Genomic DNA, 13,295 nt, shown 5'->3' on the forward strand with positions numbered 1-13,295 from the left:
GTCGTGGTAGGAAAGAACCTACTTTCCCATATGCAAAATGGACAGATGATCATTGCACCACCTATCTCTGAATATACACATCTATAGAAAGTGGCATCACATCTAGTATACAGATACTCTGGATTATTCTTTCTCAGTGGAAAGCCTCAATTCTAAGGCTTCATGCATGCTAGGCAAGTGCTGGACCCATGAATTCTTACCCTAGCTCCTGTATTAAGCAAAGGCACCATCTTGCCTGTAGTTTTATGACCCCACATCTGGGGTCATCTGTAGTGAAATTCAACAGAGTTCTTCAGAGACCCAAGCTCAGATCTGGTCCTTCCAAAGTGACCTTTTGCCAGTCTCTTGTGGGTGAGGGATCATCCTTAGGAAAATGGGAGCCACTGGCAATTCTTGAGGAGTGGTGACCTCTTGCCATTTGGCACAGGATTTAAAAAGGATGAGATGAGTACTTGGGTAGCCAGGTAAGGGAAAAGGGGGCTGAAGATTCTCATGCAAGAGGTTTAAGACTTAAGCCAAAACTGGTGCTGTGGCTCAAGTGGTAGATCCCTAGCCTTGAGCCAAAGAAGCTGAGACAACGCCCAGACCCTGAGTTCAAGCCCCAGACCAGAAAAAAAAAAAAGACTTGAGAGCCCAGATTAGGTTCTCCTGAAGCCTTATAAAGGAGCCCACAGGGGGCTGGGAAGGTGGCTCAGTGGTAGAGTGCTTGCCTTGCATGAATGAAGCCCTGGATTCGATTCCTCAGTACCACATAAGCAGAAAAAGCCAGAAGTGGTGCTGTGGCTGAAGTGGTAGAGTGCTAGCCTTGAGCTGAAGAGCTGAGGGACAGCGCCCAGGCCCCACAACCGACAAAAATAAATAAAGGAGCCCATATGACACCAGACTGGTTATTAAGCTTGCTCAGTGCTTTATTGAACCAAGGTCCCAACAGATGGCTCATCAGGACCTTCCAGCACAGCCCTTCCTTCCCACGTTGACATTCAGAATCCAGAGGTTGCTTAGTTCTTGATTTAGCTGCTTCCATGACAATGACTCTTGAATACTTCCAAATTATAAATGTAAATACTTTTGTCCACACAGACATACATACACACATTCCCGGCACAGGCTGTCACACACACCAAAAACACTTCAACTCAGTGGGTGTTTGTGTGTGTACAAGGCACTGTGCATCCATGACCATCCATCCATCTAGCTGCCTGTGACAGAATAGCAGCAGGTTCTATCAGGTCAGAACAAGGTTCATAGCAGTGGGGACAGGGCTCCTAGACCCCCAAAGATAGGAACATTCTTGGGGGAACAAAAGCCGGGACTATGTGGGTAATTGATGTTTGACTCTCTAACCCCAGTTGTAGGGGGAGAGAGGGGATATACAGCCAGTAACTGTCCTGAGACATATAAAAGTCAGAGTATCAAAATCAAACCTGCAGGTAACACTAGAACAGGGAATAGTTAAGCGCTTATGTTGATGTTGTAGGTGCTTGTGCAGAAGGACAGGAGAGAGGAAAAGAGAACGAGGCAAAGCAAAGTGACATACATACCATAACTCTTGCAGAGACCAGGGGCAGCCTACTGCCTCCCAGGCCATGGGAGGGTTGTGATTCTCCCAGCCTCAGCTGACACACACAAAGGGCTTTTCTGGACACATAAAAGACAGTTAACCCAAAAAAGAAAGAAGAAAAGCAAAATAAAGGCTCCTGCTAGACACGAAATGCTTCCTTCTGAGCTGGTACTAGCTCACCAGGTTCAGCTCTTCAGGTGACAAAGTACACACAATACACTAAAATATGGAAAATGATTGGAGTGAGACAAGGAGAGTTGGGGACAAGGGCAGATGGCCATACCCAGCCATCTTTCCCTGGTTAGCACCTGAGGCCTCCTGCAGGCCCATGGGACCAGTGGTCCCAGGCCTCACAAGCAAGGAAGGGTAGCAGGACCAACATTGGCCCCTCATTGGTCCTGCAGCCTGCTACAGAGCTCGCGTCGGCTCCGTTCCCCAGCCCAGCTCCGGGTCTTGAGACGGAAGGTTCTCATCTCAGCTCTGAAGTTCTCATGGTTCATGGGCCGGTAGTCCTGGGGCTCACAGAATTCCTAATGAGAGAAGTCCATTAAAAGGAGGAAACAGGTAACGTGTGTGTGTGTGTGTGTGTGTGTGTGTGTGTGTGTGTGTGTGTGTGTGTGTGTGTGTGTGTGTGTGTGTGTGTGTGTGTGTGTGTGTGTGTGTGTGTGTGTGTGTGTGTGTGTGTGTGTGTGTGTGTGTGTGTGTGTGTGTGTGTGTGTGTGCCGGTAGTCCTGGGGCTCACAGAAGTGTGTGTGTGTGTGTGTGTGCCGGTAGTCCTGGGGCTCACAGAATTCCTAATGAGAGAAGTCCATTAAAAGGAGGAAACAGGTAACGTGTGTGTGTGTGTGTGTGTGTGTGTGTGTGTGTGTGTGTGTGTGTGTGTCCCAGCCTTTCCTCAGCAAACCAAGGGTCACACATGGCAAATATGGCTACTCCACCCCATTACCGGGTACTGTGGGAAGAACTCTCTGTAGCCGCCTTTGAGGATATACATCTCAGGGTAGTACAGGCTGGGGTAGTCATTGGCAGCACGGTCCCGTTCCCTGACGAATCGGCACCTGGAAGGTAAGGAAGGAGTAGGGTGAGAACTGGGAATGTGACAGGGTACACACTAAAGTACTGATTCCCTCAATCCTCCTTTGAAGGTGCAGGAATGTCAGCAACAGGATCAGTCTGGCTACTGAATAAAAGGCTGGGGTGACAGCAGAAAGGAGGAAAATTAAAGGGCTGATCTTTGTTTCTGGAAAGCAGTTACAAAACTTTTATTAGGGGCTGGGAAAGTGGCTCAGTGGTAGAGCACTTGCCTTGCATGCTCGAGGCCCTGGGTTCGATTCCTCAGCACCACATAAGAAAAAAGCCGGAAGTGGCGCTGTGGCTCAAGTGGTAGAGCGCTAGCCTTGAGCTGAAGAGCTGAGGGACAGCGCCCAGGCCCAGAGTTCAGGTCCCACAACCGGACCCAAAAAAAAAAAACAAAAAACAAAAACAAAAAACCCCAAAACTTTTTTAGGGCAATCTGTGAGCTCCACCAGGAGAGAGGATGTAACAAGCGTACGTTATAAGAGACATAGCCAAAGACTCTCGATGAGACTCAGTGAGGACCAAAGTTGGGAGCCGTGGGCCAGAATCTCAAGAGAGAGAAGGGCTACAGAGGAGAGGGCTGTATGAAGGGCATCTGGGGGCAGATTAGCCATGGAGCCACTGGCAGTCAGATGGAGCAGGTAACAAGCCTGGAACAGGAAGCAGAGAGACAACAGAAATGGCTAAGACAGAACATGATCATAGGTGGGCCCTGGTAGCTCATGTCACTAATTCTAGGTACTCAGGAGGCTGAGATCTGAGGATTGTGGATCGAAGCCAGATCAGGCAGAAAACTCTGTGAGACTTTTGTTTGTTTGTTTTGTTTTGTTTTTGGGTCTGGTCGTGGGGCCTGAACTCTGGGCCTGGGCACTGTCCCTCAGCTCTTCAGCTCAAGGCTAACGCTCTACCACTTGAGCCACAGCGCCACTGCCGGCTTTTTTCTTTTTGCTTATGTGGTGCTGAGGAATCGAATCCAGGGCCTCAGGCATGCAAGGCAAGGGCTCTATCACTGAGCCACCTTCCCATTCCCAGCCCTCTGTGAGACTTTTATCTCCAATTAAATACCAGAAAACTAGACAAGTGCTGTGGCTCATGTGACAGAGCACTAGCCTTGAGCAAAAGAGCTCAGGGACAATGCCCAGGCCCTGAGTTCAAGCCCCACAGTGAACAACAAAAAAAGAACATGAACATAGAAAGACAGGTAAAGGAGGCAGATGGCCCAGGTTGGGACACCAAGGCCATGATTCCAGGGGGACCAAATAACACATAACACCGGAAATGTAAGCATCATGGAAGATGGGGATAGGGTTGACATCAGGACCCTTGTACTTTTTTCTGGTCTTGGGGCCTGAACTCTGGGCCTGGGCCCTGTCCCTCAGCTCTTCAGCTCAAGTCTAGAGCTCTATTACTTGAGCCACAGCACCACTTCTGGCTTTTTCTGCTTATGTGGTGCTGAGGAATTGAACCCAGGGCCTCATGCATGTGAGGCAAGCGCTCTACCACTGAGCCACCTTCACAGCCTGACTCTTGCACTTTTAAAGAATAACATTGCTGGGGACTTGGCACCATATCTGGAAGGGGGGGGGCACAGCAGGTGAACATGAGGCCTGATGGGGTGGGCAATGGGGGAAGAGCAGGTCTCCTATAAGATCAACACCAGACACAGACGAAGCCTGGGCAGGGAAGGCTAAGGGCACTAGCTGGTTAGCTGGTTAGACTCACATACGAGGCCCACGCTCAGATGAAAATTCACAGTGGAAAATGAGGATGATTCTCTTGTCCAGGTTACAGAGGGCCATAGGACTCTGTAGCAGGTAGGTCTCAATGTCTCGTTCCAGAGGCAAGTTCACAGCTGACTGTTAAGAGGAATTAGGGGGAAGGGGATCAAGCCACAGCCTTTCTCCCCACTGGAAGACTCTTCCCCTTGCAGTTCCCAGACAAGTGGGGCCCTCACCACCTTTCTCTGAGCAGGCCCATGAGAGAAGGTCCAACCTCCTCTGTCATTCAGACTCTGGGCAGGGGGACCTGAACCTAGTTGGTGTGCCTCTTCCCAACATCCTGCCTCACCTTGATGTGTCCGCCTTCATACTCATAGGGGTATCTACAGTCTACAACCACAAACTTCTCCACAATGTTGCTGAACTTGCCCATCAACAGCGCCACCATCTGCAGGAGGAAATGGGGAATGAGGCCAGTAGGTGAGGCTGGCAGCCAGGGACTGACCTCTCAACCTTCTGCTAGTCTGAACATGCAACCTGTCCCCAGGGGAGGTCAACAGCCAATCAGGGATATCACATGTACCTGAAGAGTAGTTCAACCATGCTTACTGTTTCTGGTGAGATGTACTTGAGGTCTTGGTGTTTTCCATCCACAGTCTGCAGTAGGAAGGCCTGAGGGGAGGATGACAGACAGAGATGGAGTCAGAGGAGAAAGTGAAGGTGGTGAGATACAGGGAAAAGATAAAAGCTTTGATCCCATGCCCAGAGGCCACATCTGGGTTTTCGAATTCTACTATGGTTCTTGTAGCAGCTAAAAGGCGCCTCCTGGGGCTAGTACCTAAGGCACAAGCTTCCAAGAGGAATAAAGAAGAAATAGAAGAAATGAATTTTGTTTCCTGTTCCCAGGCTCTGTGAGACCAGGGCTAAGGTGGAAGAAGGTTCCCAGCTGTAGACATTAGTTTTTCACAACTGAGGCACACCAGGTACCTAGCCATCAAGAGACTAAGGAGACCCAGAGGGAGGCCCCTTCCAGAGATCAAAGGATAAGAAGATTCAAAGGGAAAGAGTAAAAGCAGCTTCTGGGGATAGGGCCAAAGTAGCACCAGGGGTAGGGTCCGAAGTAGGTAATAGGCCAAGCTTCCTGAGGGCTTCATGTTAATACCTTGGAGTAATCTCCAATCAGTCCACGGTGGTCACTGTCTAGGATGCTCTCAATCTCATCATGACACAGGGACTTCGAGCGGAGGACACGGGCTTTCTGGGAGACAAGGCAGATGGGAAACCAATCAGGAAGTGAGTCTGTCTCTCAGAGCTCTGTCTGCCTGTGATACCATTTTCCTATAATACCCAGACAATATCCACTGCCATTGCCACATATCTGGCCAAGAGGACAGCAGACACATTGCCAGGTGGGCAGCAACTGCACAATCCCAGGAGAGCACTCACAGGTTCTTCTGGCTGCTGCTGCAGCTCCTCCAGGGGGGTCAAACTCCTCCTCCGCTTGTTCTGGACAGGTGTGTCCTTGTCCTGGGGCCGATCCAGTCTCTTGAGGATGGGCCGGATTACACTACAGGGCATGGATGGAGAGCGGAAGAGCCGCTGGCACTTGTTGAACACCATGAGGTCCTGAAGGTAGATCAGGGGTCAGAATGCTCAGTCTTTCAACGCCAAATCCCACCTAGAGGGAAGGCCTCATCCCTCAAGTCTTCTAGGGAGAGCCACCCCAGATACCCACTTGCTCTTCTTCCTTATCCAATGTTTTGACCAGTGGAGCACTAATGAGGCTCTCCATGCCTGGGGGAACAGCGGCGTCATCCTGAGGTCAAACCAGCAAGGACATGGTCACAACCACAGGCCACAGGACCAATCAATCCCTCAGGCTTCAAATCCAGCACAGCTTTTCCTGCCTCCTAGCAACTCTAGGTCCACTGCACTCCTGACTCAGCTAGCTCCTTTACCCAGAACAGCACCTGTGAAGCCTAAAGCTGCAGGTACTCACTTTGCTGCCGAGGCCTGCACTAGCAGTGAGAAGCCCCCCTCCCTGCTCAGCCATCTGCTCTTCTCTGATTGGCCAGAGATCAAGCTGTGACTTCAGTTACCTCAAATTCTTCTTCTGACATTGGGATGAGGTCATAGTCTTGCTGCAGAGGCCCAGAGCTCTCTTCTTTGGGGTAGTTCCAGAGAAAGGGGGTAAGGGCCTGGTAATGAGCCATGGCTCTTTGTTTACCTTTAAGTCGGTTTCCAGGATGTCCACGAACCCATCATCATCCTCAGTAGACCCTTCAGCAGAGACTAGTTCCTCTACCATCTTCTGCTCTGGAGTGAGACACTGTCCAAATGACACAGACCAGGTATTTAGTGGTGGGGACTGATATCCTTCCTAAGGACAGGTCCCCAATCTCTGGGGGAACCTCAGGACCACACTTTCCTTGCCCCAGGTTTCCTTGTCAAAGGCCCTGCAGGGGTTAAGCTCTCTTTATATACCATCAGATCAGGGGCCGAGTTTGGTCTCTGGGTAAAGGCCTCTCTGCGGCTGGCCCAGTCCACTAAAGTTTGGGCAGGACTGGCCTGTGTGGGCTTCCATGGCATCTTGAAGACAAATCCATCCTGTAGGCAAGATGGCAGAGGTAGTGACTGGATGCTATGAGACTACCCTGTGCGTGCCCCACTCCCTGCTTTCCCCAGAGCCCCCTAGCCCAGCCTCTGGAAGCACACATTTTCTTTGTCGTTCCCTGGGTTGTTGTTGGCAGCTGCACCACCTGCCTCACTCTTCTTCCAGCTGTCCCGAGCTTGGGAGTTGGTGATGTTCCGTAGCACAGGGCTGTGGCTCAGCAGCCTCACCTAGGGAGCCAGGAAGAGCAGCAGGTACTGAAGACTGCATTCCTCTGCCACTACTCAGGCCCTGACTGCTCCCACCTGGTCTCACACCTCTGACCCGCCCAGCCAGTCCTCTGGGAGATGACCTGGGGCAGTCTCCCGCCCCTGCCTGGCCTGCATGTCTTAGCTCCTTGCTAGGCCCTTAGGATACTCACAGGCAAGGACTGAAAGCGTCTTATGGCAAACTGCTCACTGCAGAAAGAACATGGATAGGTCAGGGCTGGGAGAGTTGAGGGCAGGAAGGAGGTCTGTGAACCAGATTCCTCTATATCCCAGGGGAGACCGAGCCAGACAGAGCAGGCAAGAACACTTACTTTCGAATGACCCTGCTAGCTGCCTGGATGGCCTGTTCAAATCTAGGAGAGAGAAGAGTGGACCCATGTGCCCTGCAGCCTGTGGCCCAATCCACAAGGGCCAGGTGAAGGGAAGGGTCAGGAAGAAGTCCATTACTTGTAGGGCCCAGGTATTGGGGAGGGAGAGGGGGTGGGGAGAGAGGAGAGACAGCTTGAGATTTTAAATGCTGCCTTGAATAGAAAAGGGCCCAGAGATAGACAGCTGGGGCAGGTCGAAGGGTCACTGAGGCGTCACCAAGGCAACAGTCTTGCCCGGCCTACACCAGCAAGCCTGCAGGCCTTCCACCTGTATGCAAATCACCTTGGTAGGCCATATGGCCACCAGAAAAGGCATCCATCCATCCCATGGTAACAGGCTATGGGTGTCCAGTAATGTGGGCTTCCCTCCCCTTGTGAGGAGCTGGCCTAGCTCCCTTCAGGGCAGGGGGTCTGCCTTTAGTGGTCCCCTGGATCAGCTCCAGTCAGCCACAACAGACCCCCTGGTGACAAATGTGCAGGGTCACATCCTTTCCTTCCTCCCATGGAATTTTCCAGGCCTCAACCGCTGTCCCACCCCCCTCCTTCTGTCTCAAAGAAGCCAGCAGGCAAGAAATTCCAACAGATGTTCCTTTTGAGGTTGGGGCAGAAGCTTCTGTATATCTGCCCCACCCCCTAGCTAGGTTACTGGAGACCACCTGTCACGCAGAGCTTTTGTCTTTCTAGACACACACACACACACACACACACACACACACACACACACACACACACACACACACACACACACACACACACACACACACACACACACACACACACACACACACACGCTTCTTGAAAAACTAATAGGCAAAGCAGGTGGAAAGGTGGGGTGGTATTCACTACCAAGGGTCAGGATGCCCCTCCCCCCAGAAGGTGCTGTACTCATGGCATCAGGCATGACCAATTTAATTGGTTTAGTTTCCAATCTGCAGCTGGGCCTTGGGGGTAAGGCCAAGGACAATGTTGCACTGCCACTAAAAATCAACCCCACAGTTGACCCACCCCCACCCTATTCTGTTTCCTGTTTGTGAACAAACCCTGAGCACAGCCCAGTCTGATCAAAACAGGAGGAAACAGTCATTGCTCTAAATCCAAAGCCACAGTCCCTTAGCCCAGGCTGGGGATGCCCAGCTGTCCCTACTAATGGCTGGCAGCTGCTCTGTCTAATGGGTCTGTAACAGCCGGATGGGAACAGGTGTGTTCGGGAAGGTACTAGCTATGCGGGGTGGGGGTGGAGAGTGTCCTCTCTCTATTCCCATTGACAGATGGGACCAAGTATCATCAAAGCTATAGGCTGTAGATAGGCTAAGGGCCATTTTCTGTAAGCATAGAGTGAGTTAAGAGTTTTGAATCAGCTGGGCCATATTTTCATGTGATTTTTGTTTTGTTTTGGTATTTTTGGTTTTCCTTCATTCCCTTCCTTCCTTCCTTTGGGCAGTTTTGGGGTTTGAACTCAGGGCTTTATACTTGCTTGGCTGGTGTTCTACCACTTGAGCCACTCCACCAACCATGTCTTTCATTTTCTTGAAACTGCATCTCACTATGTAGCCCAGGCTAGCCTTGAGCTCACTATCCTTCAGCTACCTGGTAATATGTATGTACCACCATGCCTGACAGGGCCATATTTTTTAAACTGAAATATTTCATACAGAAAAAAATGTATATAAGAAAAAGAAAAAGGACATATTAGCTGGTATTCCTGAAAGGCAAGGGCTCATTGGAGTCAATTATTCTTTACTCCCAGGGACTACTGTCCTTAACATGCTTGGTCCTCATCCCACTCTCATGAAACAGGGAATAGATTCCCAAGGACTGGGAAAGGCTAGATGACCCCAGGCTCCTGTGAGTCTATACAACTATGATTCCCAAAGACAGAGTCCAACTCCTTGGTGGTAGGGATTCCTCCTTCTCTACTCACGTTTGCTCTGCCATCTTGGGGTCCATAGGGCTGGGAGAATCCATGCCAAGACCTGAGGTAACAGAGCACCTTGGTTTGAAGGTAGTAGTATTGTCTGTTTACTTTCTCCCCTCTGTATCCCAAGAAGAGAAAACAAAACCTGTTTCCAGATCTTGACACACTGAAAAAAGTGAGACAAAACCTACCAGGAACTCTGAGCATGGCACATTGTCCCCCAAAGAGGAACAGGGCTCCACTTTACTATAGAATTTGTGATGCTTTTTTTTCTTTTCTGTCAGTCATGGGGCTTGAACTCTGGGCCTGGATGCTGTCCCTCAGCTCAAGGCTAGCGCTCTACCACTTGAGCCACAGGACCACTTCCAGTTTTCTGGTGGTTAATTGGAGATAAAAGTCTCACAGACTTGGGGCTGGGAAGGTGGCTCAGTGGTAGAGCGCTTGCCTTGCATGCATGAAGCCCTGGGTTCAATTCCTCAGCACCACATAAGCAAAAAGAAAAAAGCCGGCAGTGGCGCTGTGGCTCAAGTGGTAGAGCGCTAGCCCTGAGCTGAAGAGCTGAGGGACAGCGCCCAGGCCCAGAGTTCAGGCCCCACGACTGGACCCCCCCCCCCAAAAAAAAAAAGTCTCACAGACTTTCCTGCCTGGGCTGGCTTTGAACCACGATCCTCAGATCTCAGCCACCAGAGTAGCTTGGATTACAGGCGTGAGCCACCAGCACCTGGCAAATTTCTTGTTTTTTTTTTTTAAATTACAATGTTTAAATAAATAAATAATAAATAAATAAATAAAATTATAATGCTTAGGCCAGAGGCTGGTGGCTTCTTCCTGTAATCCTAGCTACTCAAGAGGCTGAGATATGAGGGTCAAGGTTTGAAGCCAGCCGGGTTAGGAAAGTTCATGAGACTCATCTCCAAGTAACCACCAAAAAGTCAGAACTGGAGCTGTGGCTCAAGTAGTAGAGCACTAACTTTGAGCAAAAAAACTCAATGAACAGGTGCTGAGTTCAAGCTCCAGGAGAGGCACCAAAAATTTAAAAATCAGAATATTTCTAAGTATTTTTCTTAACCTGGGTTAAAAATGAATTCGCTTTCTAAGGCAAACAGTTATAGAATTCAAAAATGTTCTAAAAAGTCTAGGTGTTTTCTGGGTGGAGTTGTGGTTTAGCTGTCATGACTTTGGCGCCAGGTTTTGAATAGGTAAGATCTCACCTCCTACTGCAGGGCCCCACCCTCTGCATCCTCCCCAATCTAGATTGGGTGTGTCTTCCTCCTGGTTTTGTGGGCAGGGTGGGGGAGGCTCCAGGGCTCACTAGGTTGTGGGAAAGATATTAAACTAATGTCTACCGACAAGTCAGGAGACCCACTGCAAGTCCACAAACTTCTGGCACTGGAGGACCCTGCGCCCCCTCCCCCCCTTAGCGCCCCCAGAGCTACCTGCATCTGAAGATTCTGAGGACTCGGATGACAGGGAAGATTCAGATGCTCTCCTAGACAGGACCAGCTGGTTTCGGAAGGCCAGACTCTTTGGGGTCTCACTGGGAAGGGAGAAGGAACCAAGGAAAGGACAAAAATAAATAGATGTGGAGTTCAAGGCTTGGCTGGCCCATCTTCCCTCATTTCGCCCACCTATGAGGGGGCCCATCCAGTATCTGCACTGCCCAGAGAAGTAGCCCCCTCACCGAGGGCAAACCACTCCACAGGGTGATCACATCACTTGTCAGGTCATAGTGGCTTATTCCACTGAGGCCCTAAAGTGTCTTCTCCGGATTGATTCGTTTAGGAAAAAAATCCTCTCAGGTGCAAGGAGAGATGAGCCCCACTAGGATGGAGGAGGCTGCGGGTAGAAAAGCAACTCAGAAGAGCCCTCGAGCTTCAGACTCAGTCTACCCACGTGCCTTCCAAGGTCGAAGGCCCAGTCCTGGGTTTCGACTGCAGCTCGGACACCGCGTTGGACCCCTAGAGGCCTGCTTAGAGATCAGGATCAGCCCGAGAGAGAATTGGGGGGGGGAGGGGGCACGGGCTTGTGGGAAGCGCTGCTAGGCCATCCTCAAGTTCCCCTTGAGGATATACCCTTGCCTGGGGCAAAATGGTGGCGTTTGGGCACAGTTGAGGGAGGCAGAGGGGTGGAAGATGGGGGGAGAGAAGGTCCCAAGCAGGTCACCGGTAAGGGCGAGTCGGGCAGCAATCTCCGTTTCTGTACCCTTGCTATTTGAGGCTCTTGAGGGGCGTCTGATGGTCCCATGACCAGATCCCCGGGACCGGGCCTCCCATTCCACCCCCCGCGTCTACGGGGCGTCCTACCTGCCCAGGCCGGTGAGGTTGTGCATGGTCTTGGTGAGGGTGGTGACAGGAGAGGACGCCGCCGCTCGCTCCGGAGATCGCAGCCAGGGGCCCGGGAGATGACCGGGTCGCTGGGCGCTCCCGCGCGCACCGACCGGACTGAGGAGAGCCGAGTCCGGCGCCGGCTCCGGCTCCGGCTGGGGCACCTCCATAGCGGTGGGGTCGACAGACGCCGGGCACAGCTGGCTGGGACCCGAGAGGGAGCGGACAGGGGTCGGGAGGAGGGGGGAGGGTGGAAAGGGGGGAGGGGGAGGCAAGCCACGGGACGAGGGACAAGAGGGTGGAGAGGGATGCGGGGAGGGCGGGCGGGAGGGGGACGCGGGGCCGGCCGCTGCAGCTCGAGAAGCCTCTGGTTGCAGCTGCCACCGCCACCTCCTTATATATTCGAAAAATAACAGCGGCCGCGCCGCCGGACGCCACCAATGGGGGCGCGGGTTAGCGGAGGGGCGGGGCCGAGGGGGCGGGCCCCGCGGGGCGTGCTGGGGCGAGGGCTGGACAGGCCCGGCCCGCCCAGTTTGTGGGCTTTGGGTGGAGCCGAGGAATTGGGGTTTATCTCGCACAGCCCACCCCACCCCGCATATCCCTGCCTCGTCTTCCCCCACCCCCCGCCCCCCAGTTCTCCGACGCGTGGATCTTGGTTTCCACCATTCTCCTCTCGGGGTGCACATCCCTACCTGCAGAAAGCTGCACCCCATAGGGTGGCGTCGGGGGCCCCTCGGGGTGTGACCTCGCGTACCCGTCACCCCCCTAGGGAGCGCGAGATGCCCCACCTGGCTGCAGAAGTTTGCCAAACACAGCTGTGCGTTTCCGGTCCCATTTTACAGACACGGGTTGTTGAGGCGTGGAGGAGGTTATTAACTCGTTGAAGGTCACGCCTTTTGAGCCACGGGCTGCATCCCCCCCCCCTCCCCTCCTCCCTTGGAGTCTCCGGGCCGCGCAGCCTCCGTGGCAGCACAGAGCAGGGGCGAAGAGCAATTCGCAAGCCGAGGTGCCAGGGTAGGAGGTGGGCAGGAGGTGGGCGGGGGGCGGGGGTGGGTGGAGGGAGGGTCGGAGCGGAACTGACGGAAGCTTCCGGGTCCTGAAGGTTAGACGTGACTCCACGGGCCGGCGGGAATTTAGCCCATAGCCTCAGAAAAGACTCTGAAGGGGGTGGATTTAGGCCAGGGATTTCTGCTATGGCCAAGATGGGGCTAGCAGCTACCAGAGAACTCGGTTATGGAAGTGACTCACACTTATTGATGGCTTGGCTATCTTGGTGTGCCAATGACACCATATTAATTGGTATTTGATGACCAGGGAGGCTGAATTTGTCATTTCTAATTACCTAATCACTTTCCAGCCAAGCCTAGTTTAATGGAAGGAGCTAGTGGGTGGTTAGAATTTTTCATCCCCCTTCGCAAGGAAGAGACCCCTGGCTGGGTGGGGAGTTACAGT

The 13,295-nt window shown here is 52.3% G+C and overlaps 1 protein-coding gene across 1 annotated transcript; it reads right to left on the minus strand.

Moving 5' to 3' along the window:
* Nucleotides 1–884: 884 nt before the first annotated feature.
* On the minus strand, nucleotides 885–12,194 carry Cdc25b (cell division cycle 25B). Its single transcript, XM_070006852.1, has 16 exons — nucleotides 11,823–12,194; nucleotides 10,956–11,056; nucleotides 9,526–9,577; nucleotides 7,548–7,589; nucleotides 7,389–7,425; nucleotides 7,072–7,197; nucleotides 6,841–6,963; nucleotides 6,584–6,685; nucleotides 6,092–6,172; nucleotides 5,803–5,982; nucleotides 5,519–5,614; nucleotides 4,966–5,028; nucleotides 4,706–4,804; nucleotides 4,361–4,494; nucleotides 2,508–2,619; nucleotides 885–2,091 (listed from the first exon to the last, which is right to left on the minus strand). Exons 1-16 carry the CDS (start codon nucleotides 12,011–12,013, stop codon nucleotides 1,951–1,953), a joined length of 1,680 nt encoding a protein of 559 aa, XP_069862953.1. The 5' UTR covers nucleotides 12,014–12,194; the 3' UTR covers nucleotides 885–1,950.
* Nucleotides 12,195–13,295: the final 1,101 nt, after the last annotated feature.

The sequence above is a fragment of the Dipodomys merriami genome, unplaced genomic scaffold (genome assembly GCF_024711535.1).
Source record: "Dipodomys merriami isolate MVZ:Mamm:240054 unplaced genomic scaffold, mDipMer1.0.p SCAF_7, whole genome shotgun sequence".
In the NCBI taxonomy this organism is placed as follows: Eukaryota; Metazoa; Chordata; class Mammalia; order Rodentia; family Heteromyidae; genus Dipodomys; species Dipodomys merriami.

Coding starts and splice junctions, on each gene's coding strand:
- Cdc25b (XM_070006852.1), bottom strand. CDS start 12,013: ATGGAGGTGCCCCAGCCGGAGCCGGAGCCGGCGCCGGACTCGGCTCTC. Junction 9,578..10,955: donor CTCAGAATCTTCAGATGCAG/GTAGCTCTGGGG, acceptor CTGTTACCTCAG/GTCTTGGCATGGATTCTCCC. Junction 4,495..4,705: donor ATGAAGGCGGACACATCAAG/GTGAGGCAGGAT, acceptor TCCTCTTAACAG/TCAGCTGTGAACTTGCCTCT.